This window comes from Corythoichthys intestinalis, chromosome 3, assembly GCF_030265065.1.
Source record: "Corythoichthys intestinalis isolate RoL2023-P3 chromosome 3, ASM3026506v1, whole genome shotgun sequence".
Lineage (NCBI taxonomy): Eukaryota > Metazoa > Chordata > Actinopteri > Syngnathiformes > Syngnathidae > Corythoichthys > Corythoichthys intestinalis.
In genome coordinates, this window is record NC_080397.1 from 43,633,902 (window position 1) to 43,660,651 (window position 26,750).

At 36.5% G+C, this 26,750-nt stretch overlaps 1 protein-coding gene across 1 annotated transcript; it reads right to left on the reverse strand.

The window, feature by feature from the left end:
- On the reverse strand, positions 1 to 26,690 carry LOC130913890 (oocyte zinc finger protein XlCOF22-like). Its single transcript, XM_057832811.1, has 4 exons — positions 26,409 to 26,690; positions 24,099 to 24,416; positions 20,779 to 20,901; positions 1 to 2,532 (listed from the first exon to the last, which is right to left on the reverse strand). The coding sequence occupies exons 1-4, from the start codon at positions 26,584 to 26,586 to the stop codon at positions 1,061 to 1,063; spliced, it is 2,091 nt and encodes a 696-aa protein (XP_057688794.1). The 5' UTR covers positions 26,587 to 26,690; the 3' UTR covers positions 1 to 1,060.
- Between the last annotated feature and the right edge of the window lie 60 nt (positions 26,691 to 26,750).

The following is a 26,750-nucleotide window of genomic DNA, read 5'->3' on the forward strand; positions in this document are numbered from 1 at the left end:
TCACAATTATTAGCAACCCTGGTGTTAATGCTTTGTACAATCCCCTTTCGCCAACAAAACAAGGTCTGGGGACTGAGATGGCCATGGGAGGAGCTTGATTTTGTGTCCGGTGAACCATTTCTGTGTAGATTTGGCCATATGTTAAGGGGCATTGTCTTGCTGAAAGACCCAGTGACGACCCATCTTCAGCTCTCGGGCAGAGGGCAACAGATTTTGATTTAAAATGTCCTTGTATTTCAAAGCATTCATGATGCCACGCACCCTAACAAGGTTCCCAGGGCCTTTGGAAGCGAAAACAGCCCCAAAGAATCACTGGCCCACCCCAATACTTCACAGTAGGTATGAGGTGCTTTTCAGCATGCGCATCTTTCGTGGCACACCAGACCCACTTAGAGTGTTTGTTGCCAAAAAGCTCAAATCTTGGTCTCATCTGACCAAAGCACACGGTCCCAGTAAGCACACGGTCCCTGTGTATTTTTGTGTGAAAAAAATAGTCTGCAAAGGTTAACATCCAATTTTTAAAATATTCTTTTTTTACAAAATAAATTGTTTTTTTAAAAAGAGTACGGTTTACACAATGGTTACATGTAATGCTAACATTTTCAAAACAATCAAATTTGTAGTACAGTGATACCTCTACTTAAGAATGTCTCTATTCTATATACAGAATTTTAGGTAAAGGCACGCCTCAATGGGAAAATATTGCCTCTTGTTAAGAAAGAAATTTCAGGATAATATAGGCAAAAATACAGTATGGCTGGTACTCGCAGCTCCCAGAATTTATTGAACCTAACATACTTATATTGTATTTGTTACAAGTTTTGATACATTTTTACACATTATAAAAATTTTGTGTCTGAATTTGGGGGTGCTTGGAATGGATTAGGGTATTTACATGGAAAACGCTTCTCTACTTACAGAATTTTCAAGTTAAGAAATTACATCCAGAACAATTTAAACCCATTAGTAGAGGTACCACTGTATTACGTTTATCTTGTAGAATTACATGGTTGCCTCAAAATCTCATGACAGCCCCAATAACAGCTAGAGAGGAAGACATTTATTGGCTCTCCATGTTGTGTTTCTGCATGTGTTCAAACAAACTTGCCCTTTGAGCATAACTTTCCCCACACTCCGGGCAACTAAAGGGTATTCCTGTGTGTTTACTCATATGTGTCACCACATGCTCCATTTGAGAGAATGTTTTACCACAACTTGAACAACAATAGCATTTTTGTCCTGTGTGTTTGCTCATATGGGATTGCATACTTCTTTTTTGAGAGAATGTTTTAGCGCAAATAGAGCAAGTGAAACCTTTTTCTCCCGTGTGTGTTCTCGTGTGTGTCGCCAGATGTGCTTTTTGAGAGAAAAGTTTACCACAAGTTGAGCAGCTATAGGGTTTTTCCCCTGTGTGTGTTCTCACGTGCGATACCAGATGTGGCTTTTGAGAGAAGATTTTACCACAAGTGGAGCAACTGAAAGGTTTTTCTCCAGTGTGTCTCCTCATATGCGTTACCATAGCTGCCCTGTGAGAGAAAGTTCGACCGCAAGTTGAGCAGCTAAAGGGTTTTTCTCCCGTGTGTTTTCTCATGTGAGATAGCATACTTCCTTTCTGAGGGAAAGTTTTGCTGCAGAATGAGCAACTAAAGGGTTTTTCTCCTGTGTGTATTCTCACATGTCCTAGCATCGTTCCCCTTTGAGCAAAATGTTTTCCACAGTGTGAGCATTTAAACGGTTTTTCTCCTGTGTGCATTCTCATGTGAGCTTGCATACTTCCTTTTTGAGAGAATGTTTTATTGCAAGTAAAGCAACTAAATGGCTTTTCTCCCGTGTGTGTTCTCACATGTTCTAGCATTGATCCCTTTTGAGAAAATTCTCTACCGCAGTGTGGGCAACTAAAGTTTTTCTTTATTTTGTGTATTCTCACGTGTCTGACTAGTGATGTTTTATTTGGAAAACTTTGAACACAAACTGAGCAAGTAAAATGCTTTTTACGTGTTTGAAAAGTTCCCTCGTTGTCAAGAGTTGTGTCCTTTTCAGAGCATTTCAACTGTTTGGCATCGATATCAGAGTCTGAGGCGTAACTGTCCGACAGCGGAGCCAACACGTTTTCAGGTGGTGGTCCTCCACTGAGGGCTTCACTTGGACTGAAACGATGAAGCTGTGACCGCTCGGGTGTTTCATTTTGCTCGTATTCACTCTTCACAACGACACCAGTCAGTGGTAATTCGCTGATATCAGCCTCCTTTTCTTCCTCCTTCATGTTGGGGGCTTTCAGGTCCTCCTGCTCAAAAATGGACCCCCCACCTTGCGACTCAGAGGGAAGTTCTTTTTTAGTCACATGCTGTAGAGAGCTGCTCCGATCAAGCTGCGACGAATCGGCGGTGTCGTCTTCAGCATATTCGCTCTTCGTGACGACGATAGTCAGTGGCAACTTTGGGAAATTGTCTTCCATGTCCTCTTCCTCCTTGATGTGGCAAGGCTGAGTATCCTTCGCTTCCTCTTTGACATGACCAATCAGGATCTCAGCGTCTGCAGGATAAAAGAGGCACTCAATAGCGCCTCCACACAGCATCTGGTTTTGGGTTTCTGAATGTCAAAGCTAGACCTCAATTTGATCACCGAGTAGTTGTACATATTTATTTAGTTGTGTTACATTGCCAAATCATTTTTTAATTATATTCCTTTGAATTGAATGACGGACTGATTACGAGCAGAAGAAAATACAATGAACAGGATAACTATTATGGGGAGTCGAGGTTCAAATTGATTGTGCGCCTGTCACCATTAATGGCAGTGAATGGGTACATATTTTGCGCACGTGCCAACACGGTGATGATTTGATAAACTCTTAGATATAATTTTTCGACGGTGAGGCGTTGTCATCCCAGTGAAACCTAATTCCGAAACCGCTCACATCATGCAAGTAGCATTTTTATGCGGTTTACCCACTTTGCGTGCCAATAAGTTTAATGAACAGACCTTGGACAGTTGGCGTGAAGAAAACCCTTTCCCATTGTCGTTCTTTCTCCTCTCTTGTTCGACAACGTTCCTTTTTGTACATGATTACGTTTACTTTTCTACTATTTCACCGTCGCGCTGTTTGTTTACCGTCCATTCCCGGCGGGATACACTTCCTCCTTTTCTTCTTCGGTGGTTTTTACAGCTAGTATAGCATCCACGATATTGCACGACTGCCATCGTGCGGCGGTATTTGTGGAGGCCCAAAGTTAGCAAAAGGAAATCGACAACTTGTCATTAATGATTTCAGATATAAATGTTAATTACATTATTTATACATTTTATCAATAATTAATTTACTCTGTCCCCCGCATCTTCAGCCAGCATGCTAACAAAGGAAACCTGAGAAGGAAAGAAACTAACTAGCATGCTCAAAGACCGTTTCTACCAGTAGGCTGTATAGACATGTACCGGTATGAGATTCTGACGGTATGATAAACTGAAGCTAAAATTTCATGGTATTGCTTCCATGAATCTATGGCAAGATTAAAACTTCACATCTATCAATCATCGTGAACTTTAACAAGCAACTCTAGTGCACTCCCTGACCAAGAAAAGCAGCAGGAGGGAGAGTGAGAGACTGTATGTGATAGGATCAGGACATCTCTCTAAAATACTCTATTTATTTATTTATTTATTCATTTAACCCAAAAAATCCGCGATGGACTGAGGGTGGGAAGTTAGAAGCACGAAGTAGCGAAGGATCACTGTAGTAGCATAATAATTTAATAGCTTATGCTTAACAGTTGTTGCCACAATTTTGCATATAAAAAGAAATTTGCTGCTTTCACATACTGTACTTACAAACTACTGTAATGAAGTTATTTGTACTGGCTTCCATCATATTGCCATCTACAGGGCAATAAAGCGTAAGTGCAAATGTAAGACAAAAAAACAAAAAATTGAAGAGTGCAAAACTATGAGGGGCCGTACAAGACATTTTTCATTCTGGCCCTCTCACATGCATACATTCTCCTTTCACATCCATACATTTTTACTTTCACATTCATACATTTTCACTCTCACATTCATACATTTTCACTCTCACATTCATACATTTTTACTTTCACATTTATACATTTTCAGTCTCACATTCATACATTTTCACTCTCACATGCATACATTTTCACTCTCACATTCATACATTTTTACTTTCACATTTATACATTTTCACTCTCACATTCATACATTTTTACTTTTACATTTATACATTTTCACTCTCACATTCATACATTTTTACTTTCCCATTTATACATTTTCACTCTCACATTCATACATTTTTACTTTCCCATTTATACATTTTCACTCTTACATTCATACATTTTTACTTTCACATTTATACATTTTTACTTTCACGTTTATACATTTTCTCTCTCACGTTTATACATTTTCACTCTTATATTCATACATGTTTACTCTCACATTCACACATTTTTAGTCTGTGAAATGTATGTTTGTATAAATAAAATATATGTGTATAAGAGTGAATATATATGTAGGTGAAGAAAGTATGTATGAACGTGAGAGGAGAATGTATGTATGTATGAGTGAAAGTATAGTGAAAACGGAAGGAGTCTAGTTGAAACGGAAGCCAGCTCTGATTGGCTAGCTCTGACTGGTAAGCTCTGATTGGCTGAGAACCTGACGCGGGTTACTGTTCATAAAATAACAAGGAAGGGGACGCACAATCATTTCGGCAAGCAGTTGGACTTTTGCAAAACATTTTGTCGACCCCAGAAACGAACTTCTTTGGCTTCCTGTCTCAAGCGGCGGCAAAGGACACAATCAACTGCACCCAACAGTGCTAATTATGACGCAGTTGAAAGTGAAATGAGAGACATTTTTAGACTGAGCAACTCTCGAACCTCTTCAACTGTCCAAGCGGGAGCTAATATGACCCGCTCCCAGACTACTGCGGTCAAGCCACCCTCCACTCGTAAAAACGAAGTCAAGCTAGCCGCCCCTCATTTGGATCATTGTGTGCATTATGGTACTGCAACACGCTGGCTTCATAATGGAACGCGGTGGCTTCACAGCACCGCGGTGAACTGAGCCGCGTTTTGTCCAAGCCAGCCGCACTTTGTTTTCTTTTGCGTTTCCCTTTCGGGTATTACCGCACCGTGATAGACGGCGTAGGTGTGGTGCATTTAGTCTATATACAACAACAACATGCCTGTGACGTCATGTGCTAGAATGGCCTAGTGGTGAAGTTATTCGTGGCTTATACGTGACAACGCGGGTTCGTATCCCGCGTAAGAACTGTGTTTCTTTGTATTTTTCTATGGCTGCCTGACTAATTAAAAACTGTTAAAATAAAAAAATTTAAATCAAGCACGCATTTTGTCTCAAGTATATTGACAGATCGTAATCAATATGTGCTAGGATTTACAGAAACATGGAAAATGTGTAGCTGTCTTAATTATAATTTTTTTTTTTAAATCCACAAACAGAGAGGACAGCACTACGAATGTAGACTGATAATTAACAAAAGGTGACATCACAGCTATTAAAATTTGAATCAAGTCAGTCAATCAAAAAATTATGAAAAATTTGAAAAATTTATAAATGTATAAATTGGAAAACTAAGAGGTGTGCCCTGATCTCCAAGTAAAGTACTTCAACCCTGCACTGGTTTGGGGTCAAAAGGTCAAATGGGCTAGGAGCTATTGAAGTTTGAAATTTGTCGGTCAATTTAAAAAATCATTAAAAATGTATAAATGTATAAATTGGAAAACTAAGAGATGTGCCCTGATCTCCAAGTAAAGTACTTCAACCCTGCACTGGTTTGGGGTCAAAAGGTCAAATGGACTAGGAGCTATTGAAGTTGGAAGCAAGTCAGTCAATTTAAAAAATCATGAAATATTTTTAAAGAGATAAATTGGAAAACTAAAAGGTGTGGCCTGATCTCCAAGTAAAGTACTTCAACCCTGCACTGGTTTGGGGTCAAAAGGTCAAATGGGCTAGGAGCTATTGAAGTTGGAAGCTAGTCAAAAAATAAAAAAATCATTAAAAATTTATAAAGAGATAAATTGGAAAACTAAGAGGTGTGCCCTGATCTCCAAGTAAAGTACTTCAACCCTGCACTGGTTTGGGGTCAAAAGGTCAAATGGGCTAGGAGCTATTAAAGTTGGAAGCTAGTCAGTCAATTTTAAAAAATCATTAAAAATTTATAAATATATAAATTGGAAAACTAAGAGGTGTGCCCTGATCTCAAAGTAAATTACTTCAACCCTGCACTGGTTTGGGGTCAAAAGGTCTAATGGGCTAGGAGCTATTGAAGTTGGAAGCTAGTCAAAAAATTAAAAAATCATTAAAAATTTATAAAGAGATAAATTGGAAAACTAAGAGGTGTGCCCTGATCTCCAAGTAAAGTACTTCAACCCGACACTGGTTTGGGGTCAAAAGGTCAAATGGGCTAGGAGCTATTGAAGTTGGAAGCTAGTCAGTCAATTAAAAAAATCATTAAAATTTTTTAAAGAGATAAATTGGAAAACTAAGAGGTGTGCCCTGATCTCCAAGTAAAGTACTTCAACCCTGCACTGGTTTGGGGTCCAAAGGTCAAATGGGCTAGGAGCTATTGAAGTTGGAAGCTAGTCAAAAAATAAAAAAATCATTAAAAATTTATAAAGAGATAAATTGGAAAACTAAGAGGTGTGCCCTGATCTCCAAGTAAAGTACTTCAACCCTGCACTGGTTTGGGGTCAAAAGGTCAAATGGGCTAGGAGCTATTGAAGTTGGAAGCTAGTCAAAAAATAAAAAAATCATTAAAAATTTATAAAGAGATAAATTGGAAAACTAAGAGGTGTGCCCTGATCTCCAAGTAAAGTACTTCAACCCTGCACTGGTTTGGGGTCAAAAGGTCAAATGGGCTAGGAGCTATTGAAGTTGGAAGCTAGTCAAAAAATTAAAAAATCATTAAAAATTTATAAAGAGATAAATTGGAAAACTAAGAGGTGTGCCCTGATCTCCAAGTAAAGTACTTCAACCCTGCACTGGTTTGGGGTCCAAAGGTCAAATGGGCTAGGAGCTATTGAAGTTGGAAGCTAGTCAGTCAATTAAAAAAATCATTAAAAATTTATAAATATATAAATTGGAAAACTAAGAGGTGTGCCCTGATCTCCAAGTAAAGTACTTCAACCCTGCACTGGTTTGGGGTCAAAAGGTCAAATGGGATAGGAGCTATTGAAGTTGGAAGCTAGTCAGTCAATTTAAAAAATCATTAAAAATTTTTAAAGAGATAAATTGGAAAACTAAGAGGTGTGCCCTGATCTCCAAGTAAAGTACTTCAACCCTGCACTGGTTTGGGGTCAAAAGGTCAAATGGGCTAGGAGCTATTGAAGTTGGAAGCTAGTCAGTCTATTAAAAAAATCTGTATATGTGAGCATATACAGGCTCAACAAGTATACTGTAAGAAGTATTTTATATGTCCAACATTAAAATTGTAAAACAACACACTAATAAAATGTGCAAAACCCCATAAATAAACCTGAACTGACACAAAATATCAAATGAATAGTTCAACCATGGTGTGTTCTCCTCAGTTTTGGCCGCATTCCAACGCAATGCATGTCTACTGTAGTGGTTGCATTTATATATGAAGAGCTGTTGTCTGTTGACCAAGGACTTGCTCATTCAAAAGTACTTGGGTAATTCTGGCCACCTCTCAGGGTTTTTACCGGGGAGAAGAAAAATCAGCCTTTGCTTGGGACCTGTAGGAGTACCAGAATTCTCTGGTACTTGTAGTGTTAAGGTGTAACCCAGCTACTGCCTAAAGTTTACTGAGATAGGCTACAGCACCCCCGTGATCCTAGTCAGGAGAACCGGTACAGGATGAAAGAATATATATTAGAGCTGAAACGAATACTCGAGCAACTCGAGTAACTCGAGTTTAAAAACTGATCCGAGTAATTTTATTCACCTCGAGTAATCGTTTATTTTGACAGCTCTAAGCATCACGTTTTGCTCGGACTACTTTTAATGCGGGACAACGCGCTGATGTCACGTGCGTAGAGGAAGAAGCAAAAAAAAAAAACTTACTGCAGCCGACAACCGCTACAAACGACGCCGACGTTGCTAAATACTAGCCCGCTCATGCTACGTTAGTTGCAGGTGGCGTCCAGTGAGTCTCATAGAGATCACATGTATGTTGAACTAGATGCGCAATGACAGACTAGGCCGCGTCTGGGCAGCGTTAGCAAACAGCCGCCATCTTAAAGCAGTAGAGCGCTAAGCGCTAATAAAGAGCGCTAAACGCTAATATACTGTATAAGATTAACGTTACTGTCACTACTAGCTCACCTTACGTTAGCACTGCGGAGGGCTAGGTTTCAATTAATTAAGACCGCTTTCGATGCGTGGCTAACGTGTCTTACATACAGGCTATAACATAACATAGCGTTGTGGAGTGATGAGCATGTCAAATAAAAACTCAACAATGCTAACTATCAATTTTAGCTCAGTAATCATTGCTGGATAAAACACCAAGTAGCACTAGTCCCTGATGTGCTCCAATACAGCCTGTATCATACATTTATTCTGAACAGTGCAAAAACTTAAATCCTATCAGGACTTACAGTTTAGACTAACTTAAAACTTAACTAGAACTTAAAAATGGCTTGACACAAATAGAAATTTAATTGGAAAACGTAGGAAAAAATCCTAACTTTTAAGTGATGTGTGTTATCAAGCGTAAAGGCATTTTTAGGTGTGTTTATATATATATATATATATATATATAAAAATAAGATCTAAAGGTTTTTTGAGTGAAAGCAGTGAATTAGTCATTTTTTAAAATTCTAGTTACATCTGAGATGCAATTGTTGGCTGTTTTCAACAATATACATCAAAAATAAAGACATTGATTGACTGAAAATGATAAAATGTCTTGTTTTCTCATGTATATCTATAATTGCTCTTCACCTAAAAATATATTTGTTTTATCCGATTACTCGATTAATCGATAGAATTTTCAGTCGATTACTCGATTACTAAAATATTCGATAGCTGCAGCCCTAATATATATCCTTTAAAGGTATTGAAAATAAAAAAATTAATTGTTTCTGAAGTGGAGTATTTGTTGTATAAAAAATAATGAAATTACTTATTTATTGATAGGCAGTCTAAATAAAGTATTTTGAAATCAAATTTATGTTTTTACTTAGTTATGTACATATCCATAAACATCTATGTGGTATCTACATTGTAATTTTTTCAAAAAATTTTTCTTCCAAAAATAGCCAGGGTTTGTTCATGTTGGTTTACAATAAAAAAATGGATGGATATAAATAAATTGTCGTTAAATTTGAGTAAAACCAAAGCTATGATGTTTGGTAGCGTTAAAACTAATTCTGATTTGCATATAATTATTGACGGTTTCCAAATTGAAAACGCAGATGTGAATACATTTTTAGGTGTCAAAATTGATAGTAAACTGACATGGAAACCCACATCAGACATATAAAAACAAAAATTTCCAAGAGTCTCTCAATTATAAATAAAGCTAAACAATTTCTTGACGAGAACGCACTCCGCACTTTATACTGCTCCTTGGTTCTTCCATACTTCTCATATTGTGTTGAAGTCTGGGGAAACACCTATCAAAGCATGATAAATCCTTTAGTCACCTTACAGAAACGGGCTGTGCGAATCATCCATAAGGTCGGGTTTCTGGAGCACACACATAATTTGTTTATTTACTCAAAGCTGCTAAAATTTAACGATCTTGTAAAGTATAATACCTCAATAATCCTCTATAAAGCATTTAATTAATTATTATCAATTAAATTCTAAAACCTTTTTACAATGAAAGAGAGACTTCAAAATACCAAAAATTCGAACAACTCGTAAAAGTTTTTGTGTGTCTGTGTGTGGAGTAATCTGGGAATGCAACACAAGCAATGCCAAACTATCTACAGATTTAAACGGTTATACAAATTTATGGTCTGGTCACAGTATACTGATATAAGGTCTTAATTACATCAATAAGTTGTCTTGGTATGAGTGCTGGTTGTTTCTTACCATTGCTGGTATATTGCCCGGTACCATTGTTGGTATAGTTATTGTTGCCATTTATAATTTGTTTGCCCTGTGTGAGTGGCCTTTACCATAGTTGGTATGGTTTAACTTTCATTACCATGTTGGTATGAAATTGTTTTTGGGTTTGGGTGTTACCTGTGGTAACTTCATGTCAAGGGACAACATTTGTTACAAAAATGAAATTGTACATAACTGTTTGAACTGATTTTTTGGTTGCCTACATTTTTGGAAGGAAGTAGCAAGATTTTTTTTGTTCCTAATTAGATGAGAATAGGGGTGGGATTAAATAAGTTTTCTTCTTCCCACTCCTTTTCAGGCATGTAGTTGATCTTGCTATGTTAGTTTTGCTGCTCTTTTGTGTTATATGTTTATAAGAGCTGTATATGTTTGCTGTCTTGACAAGGAAAATTACGGCCTGAAATAAACAAATGAAATGAAATGAAATGATAAAGTGAACACACCCTTTACAATTCACAGCTCTTTCTTTAAAAAAAAAAAAAAAAAAAAAGATTAAATGACAAGTAATCATCTATCAAACTAATGACTTGATTATTATTACAATGTCTACAGGCTGGGAGGATTCTTCCGTTATTTGAAAGTTGCACCTAGTAGAATTTGACATGTTTGGGTTTTGCTTACGTCTTGGAACAAAAAAATAATTGAGAAGATTCCAATACCTTGACAGTTACTATTGAAATGTTATAATTGTATTTTTAATTACGTGTTGCACATTATGGTTTTCCAATGTAATTGGATGCCTTTGTGGATTTCATTTTAGTGTACATTATTACATGCAAGACTCCATTATGTTCTAACTGTAATGTTGAAACGAAACGAATTATTGAATGAATTAATAAAGTAAATAATTTTTTAATTAAGTAAAATAGGAATTACCCAAATGATTGGAGTGGGTGGTATCTTTTACTTTTATTACTTTAATCTAGATTTTGAAGCAAGTACAGTACATTAGTGAAGTAGTAAAGTAGTAGTTTACAGTAGTAAAGTAAGGCTGTCATTGGGATTCATCAATCAAAAAAAAAAGTTATATAGTTACTTGTAATAATCCAATGCCTTTAAATATGAAAAGGAACACAGTACAACTTGCTCATGTTTATTATATACATTATAAATCTGAATGGGTTAATCGGACTCAAAACAAAAAATAAAATATATAAATAAAATATGGAATGCCAAATAAAATTTGAAAAAAAAACCCAGGCAATTAATCTATGTCAAAAGTGTTCATTAACACAATGTTCTTTAATAAATCATGTCATTAGCGAGCGAGCTGTAGGCCTATAGGTAATAGGTTAATGCATATAAGCCCATGAAGTCAAAATGTGTTTTCCACATTTGAGTTGCGCAAAAATTATGATGCATCATTCATATGTTCTGCTATTTTCACCCTATAAATCGAGGATATAAGTGGGTTTAAATTCAAAATTGTATTTATTTGCATGCACTGTAGTGGGGGATGGGTCTGATATATCGATATCGTGGGTCTGCTTTAAGGAAAAGGCCTTGTCCTTGCTTGTCTCTGGACTGTAACATTCTCCGTAATACATGCAAGACACCATTTAGATAACCTTAACTTTTAACTTATTGATCTGGCCTCGGCAATAATATAAAGTTTGTTCTGTACTAGCTTCCAACTTCAATAGCTCCTAGCCCATTTGACCTTTTGACCCCAAACCAGTGCAGGGTTGAAGTACTTTACTTGGAGATCAGGGCACACCTCTTAGTTTTCCAATTTATCTCTTTAAAAATATTTCATGATTTTTTAAATTGACTGACAAATTTCAAACTTCAATAGCTCCTAGCCCATTTGACCTTTTGACCCGAAACCAGTGCAGGGTTGAAGTCCTTTACTTGGAGATCAGGGCACACCTCTTAGTTTTCCAATTTATGTCTTTATAAATTTTTAATGATTTTTTTATTTTTTGACTAGCTTCCAACTTCAATAGCTCCTAGCCCATTTGACCTTTTGACCCCAAACCAGTGCAGGGTTGAAGTACTTTACTTGGAGATCAGGGCACACCTCTTAGTTTTCCAATTTATACATTTATAAATTTTTAATGATTTTTTAAATTGACTGACAAATTTCAAACTTCAATAGCTCCTAGCCCATTTGACCTTTTGACCCCAAACCAGTACAGGGTTGAAGTACTTTACTTGGAGATCAGGGCACACCTCTTAGTTTTCCAATTCATCTCTTTACAATATTTTAATGATTTTTTAATTTTTTTGACTAGCTTCCAACTTCAATAGCTCCTAGCCCATTTGACCTTTTGACCCCAAACCAGTGCAGGGTTGAAGTAATTTACTTTGAGATCAGGGCACACCTCTTAGTTTTCCAATTTATATATTTATAAATTTTTAATGATTTTTTTAATTGACTGACTAGCTTCCAACTTCAATAGCTCCTAGCCCATTTGACCTTTGGACCCCAAACCAGTGCAGGGTTGAAGTACTTTACTTGGAGATCAGGGCACACCTCTTAGTTTTCCAATTTATACATTTATAAATTTTTAATGATTTTTTAAATTGACTGACAAATTTCAAACGTCAATAGCTCCTAGCCCATTTGACCTTTTGACCCCAAACCAGTACAGGGTTGAAGTACTTTACTTGGAGATCAGGGCACACCTCTTAATTTTCCAATTCATCTCTTTACAATATTTTAATGATTTTTTAATTTTTTGACTAGCTTCCAACTTCAATAGCTCCTAGCCCATTTGACCTTTTGACCCCAAACCAGTGCAGGGTTGAAGTAATTTACTTTGAGATCAGGGCACACCTCTTAGTTTTCCAATTTATATATTTATAAATTTTTAATGATTTTTTTAATTGACTGACTAGCTTCCAACTTCAATAGCTCCTAGCCCATTTGACCTTTGGACCCCAAACCAGTGCAGGGTTGAAGTACTTTACTTGGAGACCAGGGCACACCTCTTAGTTTTCCAATTTATCTCTTTAAAAATATTTCATGATTTTTTAAATTGACTGACAAATTTCAAACTTCAATAGCTCCTAGCCCATTTGACCTTTTGACCCGAAACCAGTGCAAGGTTGAAGTCCTTTACTTGGAGATCAGGGCACACCTCTTAGTTTTCCAATTTATCTCTTTATAAATTTTTTATGATTTTTTTATTTTTTGACTAGCTTCCAACTTCAATAGCTCCTAGCCCATTTGACCTTTTGACCCCAAACCAGTGCAGGGTTGAAGTACTTTACTTGGAGATCAGGGCACACCTCTTAGTTTTCCAATTTATACATTTATAAATTTTTAATGATTTTTTAATTTTTTGACTAGCTTCCAACTTCAATAGCTCCTAGCCCATTTGACCTTTTGACCCCAAACCAGTGCAGGGTTGAAGTACTTTACTTGGTGTTCGAGGCACACCTCTTAGTTTTCCAATTTATGCCTCCAAATTTTTTTTATGATTTTTTAATTTATTGACTAGCTTCAAACTTCAATAGCTCCTAGGCCATTTGACCTTTTGACCCTAAACCAGTGTAGGGTTGAAGTACTTTACTTGGAGATCAGGGCACACCTCTTAGTTTTCCAAAATATCTCTTTATAAATTTTGCATGATTTTTTTAATTGACTGACTAGCTTCCAACTTCAATAGCTCCTAGCCCATTTGACCTTTTGAACCCAAACCAGTGCAGGGTTGAAGTACTTTACTTGGAGATCAGGGCACACCTCTTAGTTTTCCAATTTATCCCTCCAAAAAATTTTTAATGATTTTTTAAATTATTGACTAGCTTCAAACTTCAATAGCTCCTAGGCCATTTGACCTTTTGACCCCAAACCAGTGCAGGGTTGAAATACTTTACTTGGAGTTCAAGGCACACCTCTTAGTTTTCCAATTTATCTCTCCATAATTTTTAAATGATTTTTTAAATCGATAGACTAGCTTCAAACTTCAATAGCTCCTAGGCCATTTGACCTTTTGACCTCAAACCAGTGCAAGGTTGAAGTACTTTACTTGGTGTTCAAGGCACACCTCTTAGTTTTCCAATTTATGCCTCCAAATTTTTTTAATGATTTTTTAAATTATTGACTAGCTTCAAACTTCAATAGCTCCTAGGCCATTTGACCTTTTGACCCCAAACCAGTGCAGGGTTGACATACTTTACTTGGTGTTCAAGGCACACCTCTTAGTTTTCCAATTTATGCCTACAAATTTTTTAAAATGATTTTTTAATTTATTGACTAGCTTCAAACTTCAATAGCTCCTAGGCCATTTGACCTTTTGACCCCAAACCGGTGCAGGGTTGACATACTTTACTTGAAGTTCAAGGCACACCTCTTATTTTTCCAATTTATGCCTCCAAATTTTTTTTATGATTTTTTAAATTATTGACTAGCTTCAAACTTCAATAGCTCCTAGGCCATTTGACCTTTTGACCTCAAACCAGTGCAGGGTTTACATACTTTACTTGGAGTTCAAGGCACACCTCTTAGTTTTCCAATTTATCCCTCCAAAATTTTTTTTATGATTTTGTAAATTATTGACTAGCTTCAAACTTCAATAGCTCCTAGGCCATTTGACCTTTTGACCTCAAACCAGTGCAAGGTTGAAGTACTTTACTTGGTGTTCAAGGCACACCTCTTAGTTTTCCAATTTATGCCTCCAAATTTTTTTTAATGATTTTTTAATTTATTGACTAGCTTCAAACTTCAATAGCTCCTAGGCCATTTGACCTTTTGACCCCAAACCAGTGCAGGGTTGACATACTTTACTTGGTGTTCAAGGCACACCTCTTAGTTTTCCAATTTATGCCTCCAAATTTTTTTTATGATTTTTAAAATTATTGACTAGCTTCAAACTTCAATAGCTCCTAGGCCATTTGACCTTTTGACTTCAAACCAGTGCAAGGTTGACGTACTTTACTTGGTGTTCAAGGCACACCTCTTAGTTTTCCAATTTATGCCTCCAAATTTTTTTTAATGATTTTTTAATTTATTGATTAGCTTCAAACTTCAATAGCTCCTAGGCCATTTGACCTTTTGACCCCAAACCAGTGCAGGGTTTACATACTTTACTTGGAGTTCAAGGCACACCTCTTAGTTTTCCAATTTATCCCTCCAAAAATTTTTTTATGATTTTTTAAATTATTGACTAGCTTCAAACTTCAATAGCTCCTAGGCCATTTGACCTTTTGACCCCAAACCAGTGCAGGGTTGACATACTTTACTTGGTGTTCAAGGCACACCTCTTAGTTTTCCAATTTATGCCTCCAAATTTTTTTTATGATTTTTTAAATTATTGACTAGCTTCAAACTTCAATAGCTCCTAGGCCATTTGACCTTTTTCCTCAAACCAGTGCAAGGTTGAAGTACTTTACTTGGTGTTCAAGGCACACTTCTTAGTTTTCCAATTTATCCCTCCAAAAAAAAATTTATGATTTTTTAAATTATTGACTAGCTTCAAACTTCAATAGCTCCTAGGCCATTTGACCTTTTGACCCCAAACCAGTGCAGGGTTGACATACTTTACTTGTTGTTCAAGGCACACCTCTTAGTTTTCCAATTTATGCCTCCAAATTTTTTTTATGATTTTTTAAATTATTGACTAGCTTCAAACTTCAATAGCTCCTAGGCCATTTGACCTTTTGACCTCAAACCAGTGCGAGGTTGAAGTACTTTACTTGGTGTTCAAGGCACACCTCTTAGTTTTCCCTTTTTTTATGTATAGGTTGTTAATAAATGTACTTGATTAAAACTTAAGTAGCTGTGAGGTCATTTGACCTTTTTGTTCATTATCAGTGTACATTTGTAGTCCTGTTCTTGCTGTTTCTGAATTTTTCTTTTTTTTCATTCAGACAGCTACACATTTTCCATCTGTTTCGTTAAATCCTACCACAAATTGAATACGATCTGTCAATATACTTGATACAAGTACAGAAAAAGCATGCTTGATTTTAAACTTTTTATTTTAACAGTGTTTTTATTTATCAGGCAGCCATCATTCTTTTTTTTATTGAGCCATCATTCTTTTTTTTATTGAGAAAAAAAAAATAATAATTCAAAGACCTCAAGCGGGATTCGATCCCGCATTCTCAGGTGCGACAGACAACCGATTCTGTTATCGAGCTATTCTTCCATGTGACGTCACAGTAATGTTTTCTGCTTCTAGAAGAATGTTTCGGCACGTACGCCATCTGTCACTGTGCGATAAAACCTGAAAGAGAAACGCAACAGAAAAGAAAGTGCGGCTGGCTTGAACAGAACGCGGCTCAGTTCACCGCAGTTTCACAGCGCAAGTTCCCCGGTGGCTTCATAGCGCTAGTCCCTTTATTGAAAACAATAAATATGAATAAATAAAAAATGGGAAGCCATCCAAGAACGGGTCCACTTGAGAGAGGCACTCGAGCACCCCGAGACCCAAACTAAAGTATTATGATATAAAAAATAATTTAGGAATTCCGAGTAATACTACTTAGAAAATTGCTAGTTATTTCTGTCATTTACCCTTATTTCAAATTTTAATTTAAAAATATCTGGCTGATATCCCGGGACGGGTCCACTTCTGAGGTATACTAGACGACCCTAAGACTCGAACTAAAGTACTCTGATAAAATTCTGATGTATCATTTCAAAAATAAAAGTACTTTGAAAATTGCCCATTTTTGCTGTCATTTTGCCCGATTTCAAAAATTGATTTAAAAAAAAAATCTGGTTGATATCCTGGGACGGTTCCACTTCTGAAGTATACTAGACGACCCAAAGACTCGAACTAAAGTACACTGATAAAATTCTGATGTATCATTTCAAAATAAAAGTACTTTGAAAATTGCCTATTTTAGCTGTCATTTCGCCTGATTTCAAAAATTGATTTAAAAACATCTGGCTGATATCCCGGGACGGTTCCACTTCTGGGGTATACTAGACTACCCCAAGTATTGAACTAAAGTACTCTGATAAAATTCTGATGTATTATTTCAAAATAAAAGTACTTTGAAAAATAAACGTGAAAGTAAAAATGTATAAATGTGAAAGTAAAAATGTATGAATGTGAGAGTGAAAATGTATAAATGTAAAAGTAAAAATGTATAAATGTGAGAGTGAAAATGTATAAATGTGAGAGTGAAAATGTATAAATGTGAAAGTAAAAATGTATAAATGTGAAAGTAAAAATGTATAAATGTGAGAGTGAAAATGTATGAATGTGAAAGTAAAAATGTATTAATGTGAGAGTGAAAATGTATGAATGTGAAAGTAAAAATGTATGGATGTGAAAGGAGAATGTATGCATGTGAGAGGAGAATGTATGTGTGTGAGAGTGAATATATATGTATGTGAAAGGAGAATGTGTGTGAGAGGGCCAGAATGAAAAATGTCTTGTACGGCCCCTCATACAAAACATCAAAAAGTTTTCCCTCTCAAAAGTTAGACCTCTCATTCACACTAACCAAAATATTAAGGGAGTAGAGCTGATTAGGAATCATCGTCTGACTCGCACAGTATATTCATTTTAATATTGATCAGGTCAGGACAAGGGCGTAGGTTTGGTCTCAACATTGGTTGGGACGATATAACAGTATAACCTGCATGTACACTTTTTGCTGAGGACGGGACATCAATAAGACCAAACAGATTGGGTGAACGGGGGTCAATGCAAAATAAATTTGGATTGATTTTCACTTTCATATGAACTGGTTCAGGTGATACACCGTTCGATTCAAACCGTTGTTTTCAAAAACTACTAAAGAAAGATTTTGAAAACTTCCAGAATAAATGTCGATTTTATTAGCTAATTGAAATTGCAATATTTGAACATAATTATATTAACATATATTAACAAGTTTGTATTTGTTGTCTAATCTCTTAACTATTCAGAAGAGCAAAAAAATACAAATTTGCCACTCAACATTTTCTGTTGAAATTAAAAAATATATATATAACCGGAAAAAACTTCAGGGAATTACAAGCACAAGCACAGTCAAACTCAACAAAAAAATGAAAGCTCCTTAGTTTGGGCTGCTTTAAGACCACATAAATAAAATAAAAATGAAAATTGGGAGACGGGGGTAAACCTTGGTTCACTACATTTCTCACAGTTTAATTAATGTTAACAATAGAAGACAAACAGGTTAGCAAATTCACACAGTTTAATGTTAACTCAGATGAAGGTGGGACTTTCAGCATAAAAAATAGTTGTGTGTTCCCCACCTCCCCCTTTTTACATTACCTGCAGTGGCTGCTGCTGGCCGGGAAAAAAATTCTTATATCACTTGTCTTTGGAGGGGGCGAAGGCGAATTAATTTTGTCAACATGTTGTATTTCTGTCGAGACTGTGAGTGTGTGTGTGTGTGTGTGTGTGTGTGTGTGGTGGGGTCCCAAGTCATCAGCCAATCAAACACGAGTTTGAGGTAAAACATGGACTGTCACATTCAGCAAGTGAAAAGGGATGTCTGAACATTATGAAAATAATTCACTTAATAATGGTAGGGTCAATTCTATCCTATATGGGAATACAATCTAAATAAAATTACCGACATAGCTAAACTCATTATGTAATGTAAATAGGGTTGCTTAAAAGTTGGTGGGGACGTATCCTGAAAAGTTGCTAGTGTAACGTCCCTACTGTCCCTATGCAAACCTACTCCCTTGGGTCAGGAACATTACATTACATAGCTGTATACATACAAAAATGAAAAACATTAATTTGAAAAAATACGTGTCGGAAAATGTTTTCCACAATTTATTGCGGTTACAAATAATTCAAGGAAAATGAAAACCTCCTCCGGGTGTGTTTTGGATTCATGACAGTATTCATATTTTTCTGTTCAACAATTCATTTTAAATTGTATGGAAAGGACATTATATTTGATCATATTTTTGTTTTTAAAAGTTTTTTTTCCCCAAGTATTAAAAATTTGACTTGATCAACCTTGATAAATTTGGTTTATTGGCAAATGTATTTATCTTCAAGGATTTACATTTCAGAACTTCTAATGTACATACAACATATATAGATTAAAAAAGAAACTGTATGATTACATGACTTTCGGTTACAGTAAATTGTTCAAACTCGCTACACGCTAACACCTGAACACGAATGGCGTGTTGCTTGACACATTCAATGCCAGCCATTACAAATAAAAAAAAAAAAAAAAAAAAAAAAAAACACAATAATGTGTTCTACTACATATAGACCAAATCTACCATATGGTAAAACATACGTTTTTATTCTACCTTTTTCCTCCATTATTTTGTAATGAGCATTAAAACACTAGTACTAGTGGGTAAACCGCAGGTGTTTCTCTCCCAAAATGGAGAATGTGCTTTTTGTGAAACAAAACATATCAAGCCAGACTGCTGACATTTTTGCTTTTGTGACAACATTTGAGAGTGGTGTTTGACCCCAAAATAATTATATTTTTGTCATGTGCACATCGGTCATGCTGCTCAAAATGCATAATCGCATGACCCTTGTCACAAATCCAACAGGTTTCTATTATTCTATTCTATTATCGTTATTATTATATCTGCTAATTGCAACAAAAGATGCTAAATCTAAGCACATACATGTTCTGGTCCGATGACAAGCTTTTCCAAATTTCCAGCAGGTGAGCATGCCATTTTTTTCTTTTTGTCCTCTTACATTAGGTCAGAAACTGGTGTGATGTCAGATCTGAAAATGTGAATCGCTGCCATTTACTGGTTATTTAGTATCAATAAACCACAAAGCTAACTGACTATTCAAGCTTAATAGAAGCAAACTATCTAAGGTACAACTGTCATTAAATAAATCCAATGCTTTACGTTTAGCTGAGGTACACAACATCACAAACAAAAGCAATACTTTACTGCCAACGCATAACCGATTTTTTTTTTTTTTAATGTTAATACTACTTACACTATTATGGAGGGCAACACAGTTTCAAACAGAAGTCCTGGAATAATTGCGTCAAACCTAAGCGGGCCATGTAAACTAACACAAAGGACATGATCTGGCATGTGGGCTCAAAAGTTTGACACCTGTGCTATGTAATGTGTATTGCGAGAAATCATTTATTCTGACTTTTTGTGTATCTGCATGTGTCTAATCATATTGGACTTTTGAGCAAAGCTTCCACCACAAACTGAACAACTAAATGGTTTTTCTCCTGTGTGAACTCTCATGTGTTTATCAAGACTTTCTTTCCGAGAAAATGTTGCTCGGCAAAAAGAGCAACTGAAGGGTTTTTCTCCTGTGTGAGTTCTCATGTGCTTCTTTAAACTTTGTTTGACCGAGAATGTTGCGCCGCAAAGCGTGCAACAATAGGGCTTCTCTCCCGTGTGTGTTCTCATGTGTAATTCCATATGTTCCTTTCGAGAAAATGTCTTCCCACAAACTGAGCAACAAAACGATTTTTCGCCAGTGTGTGTTTTCGCATGTCTCTGCCAATGAGACTTACAAGTAAAACATTTCCCACAAATTGAGCATCGAAAATGTTCTTTAAGTGTGGGACATTTCCTGTGTTTTTTGGAAATTTTCTTATTAAGAGTTGCATCTTTTCGGGAGTGTTTTGACTGACTGTCGCCACCTTCGCAGCCTGCGTCACTTCCCGAAGGGTCTATCGTGTCGTTGCTGTCTGACAGTGGAGCTAAGAAGTTGGCTTGTGGTGTTCCTCCACTTGGACTGCCATGATCAACCTGTGACCATTCGGCTACTTCATCTGGGTCATACTCACTCTTCACTGAGACGCCAGCCTGTGGCAACATACCGACATCGGTCTCCTCTTCAGTTTCAAATATGGGGTGCTTAAGATCTTCCAGCTCAAAACGGGAGCTGCCCCACAGCTGCTGAGACGAAAGTTCTTCAGGATGACCAATCAGCTTCTGCAAGTCTGAGAGAACCAAGAAACACAAACAGTTCCGATCACGCAGGTCAAATATGATATCAATTTAGACAGAAAGAACAATACTGACCAACAAAGTAAAAACAATAAGTGGTTATTCGGAAAATAAGTTTAAAAAGGTCGCACTAATGTATTACAGTCAGGGATCCCTCGTTTTTTGCGAGGGACGATAAGTCATATCCCGCTGTTTTTTTTCACCCCCCCAGTCTAATAATAATTTAAAAAGTTTATGTAAATACTATATATTCAATAAATGGATTTTATGCACTTCAAATGTTATAATAATTATGATCAGTTTAGTGCCGCAACGATTAACCGATTAACTCGAGTATTCGATTAGAAAAAAATATTCGAATTAAATTTTCTTGCTTGGAGTATTCGTTTAATTACAGTGGCGTTGTAATGGTTTATTTTGAAAGTGTTTGCATTTAGTTTTATTGATGAGGGTGGATACACTGCCCACTAAACAAGACATGGAAAAACTTATGCATGCATTCATTTTCAGCAGATTGGACTATTGCAACGGTATATTTACAGGTCTTGATAAAAAATCAGTCAGGAAGTTGCAGCTGGTACAGAATGCTGCAGCCAGAGTCCTCACAAATACAAGGAAGCTGGACCACATTACACCAGTTTTGAAATCGCTACACTGGCTTCCAGTAAGTCAAAGGATAGACTATAAAATACTACTGCTCGTCTACAAAACACTTAATGGCCTTGGACCAAAATACATGCTTGACTTGTTAGAGTCCTATGAGACATCTAGACCCCTAAGGTCGTCTGGAACCGGTCTTCTGCATGTTCCTAGAACAAGAACCAAGCAGGGTGAGGCAGCATTTAGTTATTATGCTCCTCACCTCTGGAACAAGTTACCCGAACGTCTGAAGTATGCTCAAACTGTTAGCTCTTTTAAATCAGGGCTAAAAACGCTTTTGTTTAGCACTGCATATCTATAACTGTCTATATATTTCAATCTACCTGCTTTCTATTCCTCGTTTTTATCTCCATTGCTGATTTCAATTATTATTAGTAGTAGTAGTTTTTGTTTTTATTTTTATTTTTATTTTATTTATTTATTTTTATTCTGTGATTAAATGTGATCTTTTGTCTTCGTTTCTACGTTGTGTTGATTTAAATGTGATTTTTATGATCTTCATGTGATGTAAAGCACTTTGAATTGCCTTGTGTTGAATTGTGCTATATAAATAAATTTGCCTTGCCTTGCCTTGCCTCTGGTCTGCCTCTTTTCATATGGCTGAATCCAACTGCTCCCTGTTATGACCAACGTAAGCTAAGTTTTCGTTTAATTTTTTTAATGCATTCATAATTTAGTTTATAGGTATATTTAGCCTTTTTTGTGGGGATATGTGTCTGAACCATTTGTTAAGAGCATTGGAAAAAAAAAAAAAACTAGGATTTTATAGCATTTAAGCTAGCGGACTTTTTCTATGTAAGTTAGCCAACTGTTCTTTTGTTTTACATAGATCCTCTTTTTTTTTTTTTTTAAATTATACTCAGCTCAGGTATTTTAATTTTTCATGTTCCTTATCAGATTACTCGATTATTCGAACTAACTAGTCCATCGATTAATCGACTACTAAAATATTCGATAGCTGCAGCCCTAGATCAGTTTTAAACATGTTACTGTCCCACCAAGTTATTTTTAAACATGAATAAAGTAGAAAAATGCTTGTCTTTAATAAATGCTTCATTGAGTGAGTCCTCTCAAATCCACCCAAGCAAGCTCACTCATACACACACTCTCTCAACACAGACAGTTGCCAGAGAGAAAAAAAACACTGCATGTTTTACCACCGCTAGACACACTAAACATGCTGGAGTTAACTCTCGTAGCTGGTGGGAAACTTTCATGACAGCGTTTACGAACCATTAATTTTGTAAAACTGCGAAATCATATTGGAGGTATTGCCTCCTCGGCAGCCACCCTCAGCAAACATGTTTTACATGTCAGTTGGCCCTCCACCTCTAAGCCGCGGCCGTCTGTAATTTTTCTGTAGCCGAAGTAGTCCCATACCAGTGATTTTGTTTTCTTTGATGGGGGAAAAAAGTTCAGGAGATTCACCTCCTCCAGTCATCGTGTAGCACAGCTGACACTGAGCAACAACTGGTGGGGGAGTGTCGTGCCTTGCAGCTGCAAGCAAGGGATTTTTGGAACATAAAAGAAATAGCTAATACCTTGGGGACAGTACGTCGGAAAATGTTTGCAGTTGTGAAACACTGACGTTTTCATACCACGGTATAACTTGAAACCAGTAATCGGCACATGTCTATTGGGTGCATCGTAACCTGGGGACTACCTGTAATCGTTTCGTGAAAATGATTGGATGTGGCTTTTCCGCAACCTATGAAAGTTAATTTAAGCAGTAAATTGCCAGAAGCTGCTTAAGATCCATACAGTGGTGTGAAAAAGTATCTGAACCTTCTGGAATTTCTCACATTTCCGCATAAAATCCCCATCAAATGTGACCTGATCTTTGTCAAAATAACAAAGATGAAAAAACAGTGTCTGCTTTAACTAAAACCACTCAAACATTTATAGGTTTTCATATTTCAATAAGCACAGTATGACTTAAAATGTTTGGTAAAAATTGGTTTCAATTGCTCTTTAAGTCTCCTTAGGCAGTTTACTTACTTACAATATTTTTCTCCCTTCTGTCATTGTTTGCATGCTATCCTCATTAAAATATGAAAAACTATAAATGTTTGGGTGGTTTTAGTTAAAGCAGACACTGTTTTTACATCTGTGTGATTTTGACAAAGATCAGATTACATTTGACGGGGATTTTATGCAGAAATGTGTGAAATTCCAAAAGGTTCAGATACTTTTTTATACCACTGACTGTATATTTAAAGAAAAATTATAAACAGTTGTCTCAAATGTACATAAATGTTGGACTGAGGGCAATTATAGTATTCAAGCCGATCGAGTCCAATGTCTTCAAATCTTAACCCTGGAGAACCCACTGGCAACAAAGTGCTTAACGCTCCTGTGTTACTGAGGGCTTACGGTATAAAATAATTATGTTTAATCCCGGCAATCAAACTATGTCGGCTAAAGAATAGCTTTGAAGTCCACTACAGAAATTCTGTTTCATTTGAGGGTAAGTGTTTATGCGAGTTTCTGGTTCTCTCTTTTTAAGAGCATTTCAAATGTTTGTCATTACCTGCACAGTCTGTGTCACTCCTCAAAGGTTCTTCAGTGTCATCACTATTTGGCAGCATAGGCAAGTAGTTGTCAGGTGGCGGTCCTCCAGAAGTGTCTCCGTTTGGACTATGACGAAAACACTTTGACCAATTTGATGATTCATGTTGGTTAACCTTACTCTCTACAGAGAAACCATTCAGTGGCAAGTTGCAGACTCCAGCTTCTTCCTCTTCCACTTTAACACGTGATGGCTGTGGATGGTCCTGCTTTAAAGATGGGCTACCCCACTGCGGCTGAGGAGAAAGATCGTCCTGACGACCGATCAGTTGCTCAACATCTGCAGGACAAAAACACAGATTAGCTCCTATGCAGCAAATCAGACAGATGAAAGTAGTGTTTTTAAGATATGCAATACTGTTGCGCTCACACACTCTAGCAGGATGTGTAATATGTTATAGTCCAATGTAGGGATGTCCCTGATCAGAAATCGGGCTGAATCACGTCATTTTCAGGGGATTGGAATAGGACAAAAAAATAGGTAAATACGTTTTTTTAGACTATTCATTTAAAGTATTAAATCAGTGGGCGCCATTGATGACGTCATTGGACATCCCTACTCGAATGCATTGCACACTCATACTGGACTATCATGAAATGCTACAACAACTGTCGGCTTGGTTTTCAGCATCATACGCAGATTTTAAGGGGGGGCCAGGAGGGCCAGCCCCCCCCTTCTGGTGGCCAAAAAGTGTCATTGCATGAAATTGACTTTCTTATATACAGTGGGGAGAACAAGTATTTGATACACTGCCAATTGGCCAGTGAGTGTATAAAAAAATTGTAAAGCAATACAACTGCAACTAAAATGAATGTAATGAACAAAAAAAAAATTTTTTTAATGGTTCAAAATTATTTTTCGAACAGATCATGTGACTAGCACCTTAGAGAGTCATTTGCTTTGCATATAATTTAAAAAAAATTAGGAGAGAGCAATTTTATTTTTCAAATGATTTTCTTTGATTGAAAACATTTTTTTTGATTGAAGCAACTTTTTGGGGGGTTGAATGATTCAGACACAAATGTCCTACCCATAATATGGCCCAAAAACAAAGAGGATTGCTTTAATCAAATAAAACTTTTTCAACGAAAAATTAAGTGTTCAAATGCAAATTTTTCAATCTCAAATATTTTTCCGCATTCAAAAAAGGTTTCTATGATTGAAATTTTTTTTTTTTTGATTGAATTGATTTTTCTTTTTGAAAATATATTTTTTGAAGCAACTTATTTTTTGATTGAATAATAATGACAAAAACGTCCAAGCCAAAATGTCGCCCAAACACAAATCAACATTTCTTCAATCAAAAAAGTTCCGTCAATGCCAAATAAAATTCAAAGAAAAATAGCTTTCACATGTATTTTTTTGAGTTTCAAATTTATTTTTGCATTCAAAAACATTTATTTTGATTGAAGAGACTTTTTTTCTTATTGAAAATAGTTATTTTGATCAAAGCAACTTTTTTTTTATTGAAGCAACTTTTTTGGGATTGAATAATAAGACACAAATCTACCTCCATATGGCTCCACCCAGTGGATACCATTTTTGACTGGGGTAACTACATTGGCACGACACCGGCATGTGAACCATATTCAACGGTTGACGATCTTGGCAAAAAGTATTGCCTAAGCAGCCTGATGTAGAATTCCCCTCAAGAATGATGGGAAGGAAAAAACGCTCATTGTCAACTTATTATCAATATTCTTGTAAGTTAATTTTATTGCTGACACTGCGTTTCGGGGTCATCAACATGTTGTTCCCCCCTACCCAAAAGTCAAACTCCGCCTATGTTAAGCATATAAATTTAAGGCAGCAAACGAATTGCTAAATTCGGGGCAACTATATTAACCAGTGTTTTAACTGTTATTTGTCAAATTACATGAAAATGACCCATAAAATGATTTTAGATTTTCATTTATTTCAAAGAAACTAAGCATCCACGTGACGTCAAAGCAGCGTTCCTATTGGTTGATAGGAATCGTCCAAAATGGCTGGAGTCTCTTTATTATGATTGCCTGTTCTAATGGTAAATGGTGTTATATACTAATGAACTTATATAATAATGATAATACGTATATATAGAGTGTTGAAATTACATGTACAAGCATTCAGCATGCGCCAATGTTTCTTTCCCTTCATGGGCAGAGAATGCGCTGAATAAACCTCGATATGAATCAAAAGAAATTTTCGGATAGCATTTTTGGTAAAAGACAACATTTGTGTACTGCCGACGCCCTTTAATTATAAATTCTTGCAAATGTTGAATAAAACTACCTTCGACGCGTATGACAACTTGAGCCTTGCAAACAGCTTCGAGTCGTCGTCGGTGTCGCTCGCTCTCCTCTCTCGCTCGACAAAGTTGCTCTTCGTACGACCTTATCGTATCAGCGAATAGTCCAAAGATTTCGTCGGCAGCCGCAATGAGTCGCTCCCTTACCAACACTTTCAACATTTTGATGCTGCAGTGTGGCCAGTTGGACGAGCACACAAGAGCACAAATTCTCTATCGTCTGTCAAAAGATGCACTGCTATGCTAGCTCCAGACGTAGTTGCACTTCGTTCTTTCTTAGGGAGCATTACTGCCATCTACTGTCCTGGAGTGTGGGTCAGTTTGTG